The following is a 12,439-nucleotide window of genomic DNA, read 5'->3' as shown; positions in this document are numbered from 1 at the left end:
TACAAGGCAGGATGCTGCTGGTGACTGTGGAGCCAGACACTGCTTTCAGGCCCGGTTCTATTTCTACCAGCCCTCTGACTTTATGGAGGTTATGTCATTTCTACAAGCTTTGCTTTCTCATCTGTAAAATGGGTACAGCAATGGTACCCACATCAAAGGTGGGAGAAGTGGGGGTGGGCGAGGGAAGGGGGTAGAAGATGAAGGACACTTTCTGTGGACCTGGCTGCACTTGCCACTTGTCTCAACCTTGGCCGGCTCCCTCCTTTGCCGGTAACTCCTGGGATTTGGGGCCTCATCCCATTAGGCAGCTTCCATAGCCCTTGGCTCCACCCAGAGGACTTCCACACCAGTTTCTTCCATCGTAGGATTTTGTGTACAGGGGCAGGCAGGGAAGGAGGTATGATATTGGAATTATAGGAGATAACTTGTTGTTCTGTGGTCTCTTAAGTTCCACTAGGGTTTGGCTTAACTAGTCTGATTGCCTGGTTTCTCAAGGCACAAGCACAGAAAAGATGGCACCTCGGAGTGCTTGGCCTGCCTGGGCCTCTTCCAGTCCTAGTGTTCATGAAGGTGCCTGGAATCCTACAGCGACCACCCCACACACTCATTGTGGGATGGAGAATTCTCTGGGAAAACTTAAGCACTTCCTCACAATGTGACTTTGCAGTTGTTTGAAGATAAAAGTCCCTTTGAACTGGAGGTATTCTGAAATATTTTCCCTGGCCCTCCGTGCTTCCTGCTTTGGGCATCTAAAGCATGTGCTTTGCCTCCCATTCGTCTGGTATTTATCATTGACTCATAACTGCTGATAACATGACTTACAGACAGTGTCCAGGTTGGAAGACTTCAGGTTTGCTGTTCCTCGTAGTTAGGGCCTGGCTAGAGCCAGGGCTCCCGAGTTTCTGCTCCCAGCTCTGGGTGAGGCTCCCCACCTGATGGCGGCTGCCCCTGCTGCAGAGCACCTTTCCTGGCAGTTCACAAAATAGACCGTTCAATAATTCAGATCAGTGCACCTAACTGGAACTTTCTTCCTGGTATGATCACAAGAATTGAAGGACTGTCAACATCAGGTTGTCAAAAGAGAAAACAATTTGCATGTGTGCGAGGAAGAAAGTTTCGAAGAAGTCTGCGCTGATAGGAATCTCAAACTTGTCTTCTGAAGATGGTCAGATGTTGTGTATTTGTTGTTAGCTCCCTGAGACCAGTGCCTTGCACACAGCAGATATAAAACAGTCAAATGAACAAAGTAGGAAGGAGGGGCTCCTGGGGATTGAAGGGACTGAATGCAGTTTCTCTACCTACAAGCAGCTGTGGGGTGGGGATGGGGGGCACTGCATGCTTTTGTAGGACCATGCAAAATGCTTTCCTTTCTCCTTTAAAAGAATAAAAAATCCCACCCCTTTTGAAACCATACTTTCCCCTCTGATCTAGTCTCAAGAATAAGAAATATAATCGTTTCAGTGATGACTATGAATTCATGATCACAATGTTAACAGTGTGCCTGGTGAGATGTATGTTCCCATCCCCTCCGACACAACCGTAAAACCAGGGAGCCCTGCTGGCCTCCATTATAAATGAATGGAGATGAGAGTGGCCAGAAGAGTGATGGGAAGGGGGGAGCCCCAGCAGGTTACCTGTGGCCTTGCTGGTTGGCTGGCTCCATTTTACCTTTGTCCACTGGGTCCCCCTTTCTCCAAATCTCAAAGCCTTTGTTACGCCCAGGTAGCCAGGACTCATGCTCCTTCCTGTTTATCTTCTCTATCAACTGCTCCGTGCTTCAGCCCTTCTTTGCATAGATGGGATGAGTCCTAATAGGAATGGAATTGGGAAGAGGATCATCTTTTTTCTTCCTCATCACGAAGTGAGAAGGAAACTTTGAAGCGAGGTGTGTAAATTGGGGTTCCTGACAATAAATAGCCTATAAGCTCTTTGATGGACTCCCACCTTCCTGTAAAAGATAAAAACCCTGTAGTCTTGAATTTATACACAGCAAAGCAGCTCTTTCTGATTCCCGCAAGGTCTATGCCCCTTTCCTATATCCAGAAAAATGTAAAAATAGCCATGGGAGTGATCAAGCAGATTTGTGTTGTTACATTCCTGGGATTTCATTTTATGGGCACAGATTTTAAAATTTTCCCAACATGGTCAAGCATGAGTACATGCAAACCCTGTGGATGGAATGAGTTGACCAGGTTTGGCAATAAAATGCGTGTGTCAATCCAACAGTCAAACTTTATTATGTTATTTTCTGGAAAGCCCTGTGACATCACGTTGTTTCAGGATAGATTCTTGTTCTGTGTCTGTCCCTGCTTCTCTGGAGCCTCTGTCAGGTGGATGTGTCAGAACCTTCAAGTTGACTGACAACATCTAGGCTTCTTCTCGATGACTCCTCTGATGCCCATGTGTGTTTTCTTTCCATTAGGCGGGGTAAGAAGCACAGCATCATCCTAAGGACACAACTGTCCGTGAGGGTCCATGCCTGTATCGGTGAGTGACATCTGTAGAAGGGGATGCTTGCCATCTGCCCTCAGTGATTAAACATATGATGAGAAATGCCACTCATGGGAATACCATAGTCACTGTTACTCTATCTGTTTGGGTTAGTACCTGTCATCGGGTTGTTTTTAGCAGTAGTTTTTGAAGCCCTGTTTCACCTGACTTCCTTTGTTGTTTGCTTTGTGAATAGAGCTGGAGGTAAGACATTATTGACGAGCTTCTTTTTGGCTATGCTCACAGAGATGAGGGTCTCCCTGGGGCTGTTCCTCTGAATCTCTGGCCAGTTGAACTGACCCCATGTGCTTCCTGGTGGGTCTGTGAAGTTACCTGTGGGGAAGCGAGGCCTGAGGTGCTGGTCTCTGGTCAGGTGATTGAAAGGGAACCCTCAGGTCAGTGCAGGATTGGGCACATATGGATACTGAGCAGTATGTTGTTGAACAAATTTGTGGTTCAGAATGATTTGCCTGTGGTCACTCAGGAACCCTGCTGGGGCTATTCCTGCAGCCATTGAAATTTTTTTTTTTTTTCTGGACTCTCTGGTTTCCCAACCAATACACAAGGGTTGAATGGCAGTGAAATAAATTATTTATGCAAAGTAGACAATCTCTATATAAAGTGTTTCTGAAATTGGCCTGGTTTCCTCCTGGCATTGAGCCAAATTGAATATGCAATATAAAAAGAAAAAAAGGAACTAAATTTTACTTTATACATAGAAATTATTCATATCTGAGTAATTTTGCTTTTCCTTAATGTACACTGTGGTCTTAATTCAGGCCTCTAATTAGGAGAGCATAAGTCATCCTGTTGAAGCCCAGTCTGCACCTGGACTGTGGTGTGCATGGGTGGAGTGGAAGGAATAATTTCTGGTCCCTTCTCCTTCTTGCATCCCTGCTGGAGACCCAGGGGTGGGGGTGAGGGAGCAGCCAGATGTGGAGGGAGATCCATGTGATTTTACTTCAGCTGGTGTTAAGTATGGCGAAGATGCAAGTGTCTGGAGTGACAACCTTTGTCTAACTCTGTGGCCAGGAGTAATTGTGCAGCAGGAGCTGGAGGGTCAAGGTGTCAGGAGGGTTTATAATTTTGTTGGAAGCAAAGTAAGATCTGTAGGACCTTCAGCCACATTAACTGTTTGCTTCTCAGCTGCCTGTAGCACTGAGTGACCATAAACCATGTATGTGCACTTGATTATATTTAATTAGTTGCTTTTTTATTACTTGCTATACATTTTCCCCCCAGTTGTTTCATCTGTATAAATCATGTCTAGCTGAAGAAAAGGCCTATGACTCTTGTGGATAAACACCCCCTATCCCCAATCCTGGATCTAGAGCAAATCCAGGCACATAATGTGTTAGACTGTTTAAAGTTCAATATTGGTTGAAATATAACTGGTTACCAGTAGGATTTGGGACATGAGCATGAATTCGAATATCCCAGGAATAGTGAGGCAGTGGAGAGCAGATTTACATTAAAATGGGCTAGTTCAAAATCCTAATGAGCTAGCTCCTTGAAGAAAATTTACTCTTTTGCAGTATGTGCTTAAATATTTTAGTAGTTTTCCTAATTAGCTACCATGTTATTGACTCACTGCATTCATTTATGTATTCTATACTCCCATGAAATCCATGTAAAACCCATATCTTATCCTTGTGGTATGCTGAGCACCTCTAGCCAGTCCAGTCCACTCTCTCCCAGGACACACAGGACTTTTTCTCCAGGGGGTGAACTGGGTGATTATGAGGTCAGTGTGTTTGTCCCCAAACCTCCTTAAGCCAATTGCACTTGTTATTGGAATTTTGTCATTTGATGAAATGGTAACAAATATTTTATAAACTATTTAAATGCGAGTGTAAAAGTCACTGCTTTGAAAATTCATTGACTATTTTGGAGAAGATTCAAAATTAGTACAAAAGCCTTTCTACCAATGTAAGTGGGTTGTGACAACTACAAAAGGTGGGAAAACATTGTAAAAATGTGGACTTCTGCCCTGGTTAGTGTGTCTTAGTTGGTTGGGCATTGTCCTGTGTACTGAAGGGTTGCTGATTCGATTCCCAGTTGGGGTACATGCCCAGGTTGAGGGCTCCATCCCCGGAAGGGGGTGTGCAAGAGGCAGCCGATTGATGTTTTGCTCTCATCAGTGTTTCTCTCTCTCTCCCTCTCCCTTCCTCTCTCTAAAAATCAATAAAAAATCTTAAAGAAAAACGTAGAATTCTCCACGAATATCTTTATTCTTGCTTGACTTCTAAGAAACTGAGATTGGAAATCATAGGCCATGTTATTGGAGTGAAAGAAGGTTATTGGTTCATGAAAGAAGGTCCATACAGAATTCCAGGTAGTAGATCCTTAAAGGTCATGGCCCAAAACAGGGTGTGAAAGTGTGTCTCCTTATGTGCTATGAACAGGATGACCAACTGTGCCTCATCACAGGCACGTGAGGATGGTCAGTCACTATAGCTGCAAGTTAAAATAAAGTTTTAAGGTATGTATCATTTTTAAGGAATTTTCTGCTTTAATTTTTCACCACTAATTAGGTCTGAGTATATCAGATGAGGGTTTGAATTTTTAAATTAACATCAGCACCCAAGAAGGCAAAGTTTTTTCATTGTATTAAGAAAATCCTCTTTCCTATTATTTACAAGATCTGGAAAAGATTTATTATAATAGCACTAAATATTGTCCTTTAGCTATGTACAGAAAATGGAATGTGTACATCATGTGTATGAAATACCAACCTCCATTGTGACATACTCGTTCCCTTTCCAAATGGCAATAGTAGGTGAGATTTCTTTGGGGTGAAAAAAACCAAATCTGGCATAATCTTAAGTCAAAATGACAAAAGAAAACATGATGAGGGTGGGGTGGGGTGAGGGAGTGTGGTGGTGGGGGTGTGGACAAAAACCTTCCACATCAGTTATGTGAATCCTTACTTCTTTTCAAGGTTATTTCCTTCTTCACAATATGCTAAATAGTTGTTGTTATAGGTGTTGGACAATGGCTGCCCTCTGAGGCTTAGCACCCTGTGCAGCTTCCCTAGTGATCTTCCTTCCCACCTCACAGATGGATGAAAAGGATCCAGGATCAGCTTTGGCTCATGGCTTTAAAATACTATCAAATAAATTTCTCCAAAATAATGTTTTCCTTACCCTACATTCTCTTTTCCTTCATTTCTGTTTTTATTAAGTATAAGAATGTTTAGAATCCAGGACTGCATGTTGATGAATTGGAAGTGACATGCCTTTGGAATTCTCCAGTGTTAACTTTGGAGCTCTGTACCAGTTGGGATGAGAGTGGAGTGGAGCCTTCATGGTTAGCGACTGAGCAAACCTCATGAAAAATGATTTTGGTACGGAGAAAGGCCCCCACTCCCTGCTCTTTGCACCTCTGTCCTCTCCACTGTAATTTTTATTTCTTTGCACATTTTTAGTATGACACTTGATATAACATATTGTAGCAAACAGTGCATGACTTGCCTTCTTAATCTAGCTGTGGTCCTTCCAAAAAAAGATGGTCATATCATGGGCATGAAGTTACAGATATGAGAAAAGAAAACTCTACGATAGGCATGAGAAGTCTGTATTTTATGAGGTTAGCTAGAGAAAATAAATTTTTTGGTCCCTGCCTGTGATCCTATTTCCAGACACCAGAAGAATGTTCGGAGGGCCAACTGGCTCTGATGACTAAATCTCACCATGGAGAGAAAAGGAGCAGAAGACTTGTGGGTGAGGAATGGAATTGAGAATTTAAAAAAATAAGGTTTGAAGTCATCAGGATCCTAAAGTTAATGTCTGAATGTTTTCTACTGGCTCACTTTGAAGGCATTTTGTTTGGCTTAAAACTTGTGTGCTTCAGTTTTCTGAAGCAGACCCTGTTTTTCCATTAAGAAAACAAGCCCCATCGATTGATTGCCTGGGATCTGTAAGGCTGACACTGTCAAGTATCCAGCATTAATTAAACAGAAGAATAAAACATTGGCTGAAGACTCCAAAGTGTCACTTATGCTAGTCGTTGTGAAAACCAACCTGGCACAAAGTCTTCAGAGGCGTGTTCCCAAATCTAGGAGATGATGAAGTCCCCCCATGGAGGTAGAGATGAGGTAGGCAGAAGTTGGCAAGGTGGCTGAAGTGACTCATCTCTGCATGAGATTAGTCTCATTGCTCATTCAAGGTCAAATCACAGGACTAAAGACAACTTTAACAGGCAAGAAAACAATGTAGGAGGTAGCTGTTCATCCCACTGATGCAGAAAAGTAGCCAATTTCCTGCAGAAACATCAATAGAATGAGGCATTAATATATCATTAGCAAAGCATTTTCTTCTCAAGAGCTAAATCAGGCAGCTGTGTGCTTTGCACTAGACTGTTACAAGAACCTTCTAGTGCAAGAGTGACTGAGGGGATTCCTCTTATGTGCATAGTGTTGAGTAGGACCCCACGGCCAGGTGCAGTCTTAATGGGAAAGGTCCTGGTTCCATGTGGGCTTTCCCTGGTGGTGATGGAGGCGATGTGTGTCTGTATGGTGTGGGTGACAGCTCAGAGGCTCGGGGTGAGGTGCAGATTCTGTCCAGTGTCTGAACCATCTCTAGCTACAGTGTGGAGGGCCCTGTCCTCCATATTCAGAGGGTGGGGAGTGGAGCTATAATACAGGACCCTGACCTCCTCCTTTGTTCCCCAATCCCTGTCTCAGTTTTTCATTTTTAAGCCTGTGAATGAATGGCTCCTCCAGCCTCTCATCTCGCTGAGTTTTCTGCCTGGGTGGAGTACTGCTTCCGCCCACCTCTGGGGGGAAGAGCGTGTCTCTTTCTGTACACTCCATGTGAGCTGGTTTTGTGTGGCTGAGCCCTCCTGGCTTTGCAGGGAAGCTCCCCTCCAGCTTCCTTGGCTGATGTTACGCTTGCTCCTCTGGTGGGCTGCTGAGTGACACTGGACTTTGAACTGGATTCCAACGTGATCCTTACTGCCCCTTGACTATTTGGAATTTCCATTAAAACAAGAGGTTTCTGCCTGGGCCGATGTGACTCGGTTGGAGCGTTGTCCTGTGCACCAGAAGGTGGTGGGTTCGATTCCTGGGCAGGGCACATACCTAGGTTGTGAGTTTGACCTCCAGTTGGCACGCATGTGAGAGGTAACCAATCGATGTATCTCTCTCACATCGATGTTTCTCTCTCTCTCTTCCCTCTCTAAAATCAATAAAAACACAAACAAAAAGACCCAAACCAAACCAAACCAACAAAAAAACCTAGAGGTTTCCTTCTGGAAACAGCAAAATGCCTTTTTGACACTGTTGGGCCTAATAGCACCTGGGTGGTGTTCAGGTGGGAAATTCTTTAGCACTGTGGGTGCTGAGACACATGAGGCCTGTGTGGTGACATGTGTTAGTTTGGGTGTGCAGCACAGGGGCTACTATCCTCTGTCATATTTGTATGCAGGCCCCTCACATGGGTGTCCACTGTGTGACTGCAGAAGCAGAGTTTTACAGGCTGTTCTCTGGTCAGGAAACCCCCGTAGAGCCAGTATTTTTCCTCTTGGCCCCCCTGCCCTGCTTCCTCTGACTCCAGGCCTCGACCTGGGCTTCTTGCTGACTCTTTCCTGCATTCCCACTGGAGGCTGCTTTTGCTCCTGTCCTGCCTCCATCACTGCAGCCTTGGGTTGGGGGGTGTTCCCTCCTGTCCTGTCCCTTGGTGTCACAGTGGCCATGCTGACAGTGCCCTGGCCATACCCTTCCCTAGTGGTGTTATGTGCATTCAGTCCCATTTCCTATTTTCTGTCTTTGATGTTGAGATCTACTGGTTCTCCAGAAACCCTGGCGTCCATCTCCCACTCCCACCCTCTCCTGCAGAGTCCCCTGGGTGGCCTGTTGCAGCCTTGGCACACAATGAGCTAGGGTTTGAAATCCTGAGTCTCCCTTTACAGCAGGAGACTTGTGGTGCCTGCATTTTTTAAAACCTCCCCCCTTTTACACCCCATCAAGTCTGTGACCCATTTTTGTCCAGGGTTCTGTTCTCTAGGTAAAAACAAGCTCAGTGGGTTAATCAGATAAACACCTCCCATCATCTTTTTCCTATTAACCTGCCTCAGCTCCCAGGAGGCAGAACCCACAGAATGTCCACTTTGGGTCTGGGCTGGGGCAGTCAGCCACTCTGTAGGTGGCTATGCCTAAGGTCCCTTATCATCAAACAGTGATTGACAGATGTGCCACCCTCCCAGCACTCCGCCTCTCCAAGGAAGGCAGAAAGGATATGGGAAGGGTATAAAACATCCACCAGGTGTGTTAAACTGTGTGAGAGTCTAGTGTTTAAATGCAGGTGGATATTCAGTTCTGTCACTTAACTGTCACAGATGCTATGATCTTAGAGTATATAGGTCAGGAATGGTTTCTCACCAAAAATGAAAAGAAATGAGAGCATTTAAAGAATGGCCCTACCATCTACAGACATGCAGGTAAACATAAATACAGTTAGTGGGTAAAGAAATAAAGACACACACCTATGAGAGAGAGAGAACATGAGAACCTTCCAGATGGAGCTGGAAACTCAGATCAGCTGTGGGAATTAAGAGGGATCAAGAAAGGAAACATGAATGTGAACAAATATGAGTGAACCACAGGAGAGAAAAGCAGGTACGTCAGCGTCTCTTAGAGCAGCTTTATTTCATATTTGTGGTCTTATCCCTGCCCTTTACTTATTTAAATTGCTTATTCTTTGCCTCTTTAGGACTTTACCTTTCATCGCTAAGGCTCTCTAAATGTTGGGTAATAGAATTTAAGCATGTGCTAGGACCATTATCAATGTGTTTGCTTTGCACTGGCCTAGTAATTGCTTATATCCTTAACAAGAACATGAAATTCTGACAAAGAAAAAAAAAGGCAGTTGAAAATGTAGTCATATTGGTGGGGACACCTGTAGCAGATGTTACAAGACTAGTTTAAACCATGTGCTGGCAGTTAGATTCTAAAGCTGCTGTCCAGCAGGACCTTCAGTTATGTCCAGAAAACAACCCCTAGTAAGGAAACCGCTGTGCTTTTGCGCGATTTCTACCAGTGTCTCTACACATGCCCCGCACGCCCTATAGGTCTGATCTGCTTGTGGGTGTAACGCTGACCCAGTGACTGGCTCTCTGTGCCCATGGCTATCCCCAGGAAGAGACCACTTCATTTTTGTCACTGAACAAAGTGTATGTTGGAAACAAAATGCTTTGCCTTGTTAATAGAAGTTTTGATCTGGGGAGGGCCTGGGAACTGAAAAGGGGGATGGAGGGCTCACAGATGTCTTGCTAACTGGAGGTTCTTTAAGGATTAGGTGTGCACCCATATGTTTTTCAGGTCTTACTGAGAACTCAGAACAGATTCCTGGGGAGGGGTATTCTCTGGGCTTTTTACTGATTTCTGTTGTGCTACGAATAAAATAATGGGAAATATTTTAAATTGGGGAAAAAACACTTGGAAAGCGTTAGTAGTTCAGCAAAACATGCAACCAGTTCAGATTTAATTCTAGGAAGAAAAGGTGTTGGGGAATTTGTTACAGGTGCTCTAGTCTCAAGTTTATGTACTAGAGTAATAGTTACAGAATAGCAAAGGGGAAAATTAAATAGATTAGCATAAGTGAGGCCTTGTTATCACAATCGAAAAAAGAAAAATTCTGTTGTTAATTAGTACCCAGAGGTGATGCCATTTATCTGCATCCTGGTACCTGGACTGTGATTGTGTGGCAGAAAGAGGATCCCTTTTAGGGCTTTGGGGACATCTTGGTGGGGCAAGGTATAGTGTTAGGCCTGCAGTCAATACTCCAGTCATTTCTTAATCTTTTAAAAGACTCTGCTTTAGACTCAATGCTCAACTTAATAACACTCTTAGAATTAGATAATACATTTACAAGTATTTTAAAAGTTGTAAAATGCTCTAAAAGATGATTAGTTTGAGAGGAACTCTACCAAAAAAAAAAAAAAATCTAAGAAAGAAAAAGAAATCTCGATTGTTTACCTTGGCCATTTAAAAAAAGTAACGTGGACCACGTTCACCTAATGACTCACCTTTGCAGTTTTCTCCATTCCCATCCACAGTTTCACAGACCCTAACTATCCTTCCTGAGCCACTGGAGGGGCTGAGAAAGGGGAGAAACCCACATGATGGGCATTTTCCTACAGCCACGTGCCTGGGAGGTGGCCGGAGTAGGCTGGAAGCTCTCGATCCTTGACTGGTGTTCTTTGCACTGGTCTGCTACTTCTCCTTTTCGACCGTTTTACATAGTCTTCAGCCCTTTTCTAGATAAGTGACTGCAGGGACCAACGTAGCCCTTCTGGTCTGAAGAGCCTGAGAGATGCTGCCAGAACACCTAAATAGATATCTTTGAAACACTTTTCCTTAGTGAAGTTTCACCAGGTTTCGAAGGATGGTTTTCCAGCTGAGTTCCAATGTGGTTCACAGAGTGCCTTAGGGGAAAGTAAATCAGCCGAAAAAACTGGATTTCACCCTTCAAAAGCTGCCTATGTTTAGTAATGCAGTTAAGAGCCCTTCTCAGCTGGGCTGCGACTCCTGGAGCTGGAGCTGGAGCTGGAGTTTCCTTGTTTCTTCCTGGCTTCCACGCTGACCCTCTGGACACAGCCTCATCTTTCAGGCTTCACGTTGGGAAGTCCCTGAAAATGAAGGCACTTATTGGATGAGGCTGCATGATATTGCTTCTAGCTTTCGAAGCTGCCCGAAAGGAACAGAAGGGTTCTGGGCTGGAGGCCTTGAATCCTCCTGCTCTTTCCTGGGAAGATCTATGGGGTCGGCATTCTGTGTCAGGGAGCAGCTAGCTCTTGAGTGTCTAGCTCTTCGAGGTCTCCTCCAAAGCACAGAAGGAGACCGCAGATTATTTGTTGATTAAAGGAAGCTGCTCAAAGGGTCATGGTACTGATGAATGTTTAATTTGTTTACTTTAGAAATGAGTTTCTGTGGTATTGTCTCAGGAAGAAGAATATGGGTAGGATGTCATTTTCAAGAGGGTTTCCAGGAGGGAGGACTCTCAGTTCTTCAGTTCTTCAGAGTATTGTGTGACTCTGGAATTGCACAGTCTGGGAGTGTTCATGGCCTGGGTGGCCTTTGCATGTGCTGGGCAGAGTGATGTGAGTGGGGACGTGGGGACCACTTGCTGTCCCCACCCTGGGCAGTCTGGGGCCTCTGTGGATCTGTGAGCATAAATCTCGGTCCTGAGGTTGGAGGCTGAGGTGGTGGTGGCTTGGACTAACAACCTGGTGAAGCTGTTCTGCGGAACAGTGCTTCTGGGGAGTGGGGTGGGATGCTGGTGTCCCCATCCTTGTTTCCAGGTAGTGTTCTTGGGGAAGAGTCTGCTGACGTGGAGGATAATTAAGCTCCCGAGCACATGTGCCGGATGCATGAAGAGGCATGTAAAGACCGTAACACCATCAAGTGCTAGTTAAGTTGAATAATAATTTTAAAGTTGAAAAATTATGCTCTAAGCATTATAAAAGTAGTCAAAATATTCTGTATGAGTTGATATTTACAAAATGCTCAAATAGATAAGCTGTTCAAATCACTCCTAAAGATATAATCTGTATGTTTGTTTTGCCAACAACAGCCATGCCAGCGATGGTAAACTTTCACTACGAATATAACAATAATTTTGGCAGTTGACTCAGTATCTGGAGGATTAAAAATTTTTTTTGTTTGGCCCAGGGCACCTTAAAAAGCTTTCCCATGGTATCAGGCATTGGCCTCTCCTCTGCCTCAGGGTGCACTGGGCATGGGGCCTGGGTCCAGGGGTTGATGACAGTGACATGGGGGGCCACGGATGGGCTGACCAGGCACTTGTCTCCTTCACCAGGCATTGGCTCTACGGCTCAGAGGCCACAAGGAAGCAATGCAGAGTGCCATGGAGCACTTTGCACTTCATTAGAAAGCCATAAAACAATTACCAGCCCATTAGGGACTTTGAAAAGGCAGCTCCACAAAGCT

At 44.6% G+C, this 12,439-nt stretch overlaps 1 protein-coding gene across 9 annotated transcripts in view; it reads left to right on the top strand.

Annotated features, from left to right (window-relative positions):
- Nucleotides 1-12,439, top strand: part of FHOD3 (formin homology 2 domain containing 3) — a 396,327-nt gene that overhangs the window by 56,539 nt on the left and 327,349 nt on the right. For all 9 annotated transcript variants that reach the window (XM_081149144.1, XM_081149143.1, XM_081149142.1 and 6 more), the window contains exon 3: nucleotides 2,423-2,487. In XM_081149144.1, the coding sequence (XP_081005270.1) occupies nucleotides 2,423-2,487 (65 nt within the window). The remainder of the gene's footprint in view (nucleotides 1-2,422; nucleotides 2,488-12,439) is intronic.

Source organism: Miniopterus schreibersii, assembly GCF_964146895.1.
Source record: "Miniopterus schreibersii genome assembly, chromosome: 10".
Lineage (NCBI taxonomy): Eukaryota > Metazoa > Chordata > Mammalia > Chiroptera > Miniopteridae > Miniopterus > Miniopterus schreibersii.
This window is presented reverse-complemented; position numbering and strand designations above follow the sequence as displayed.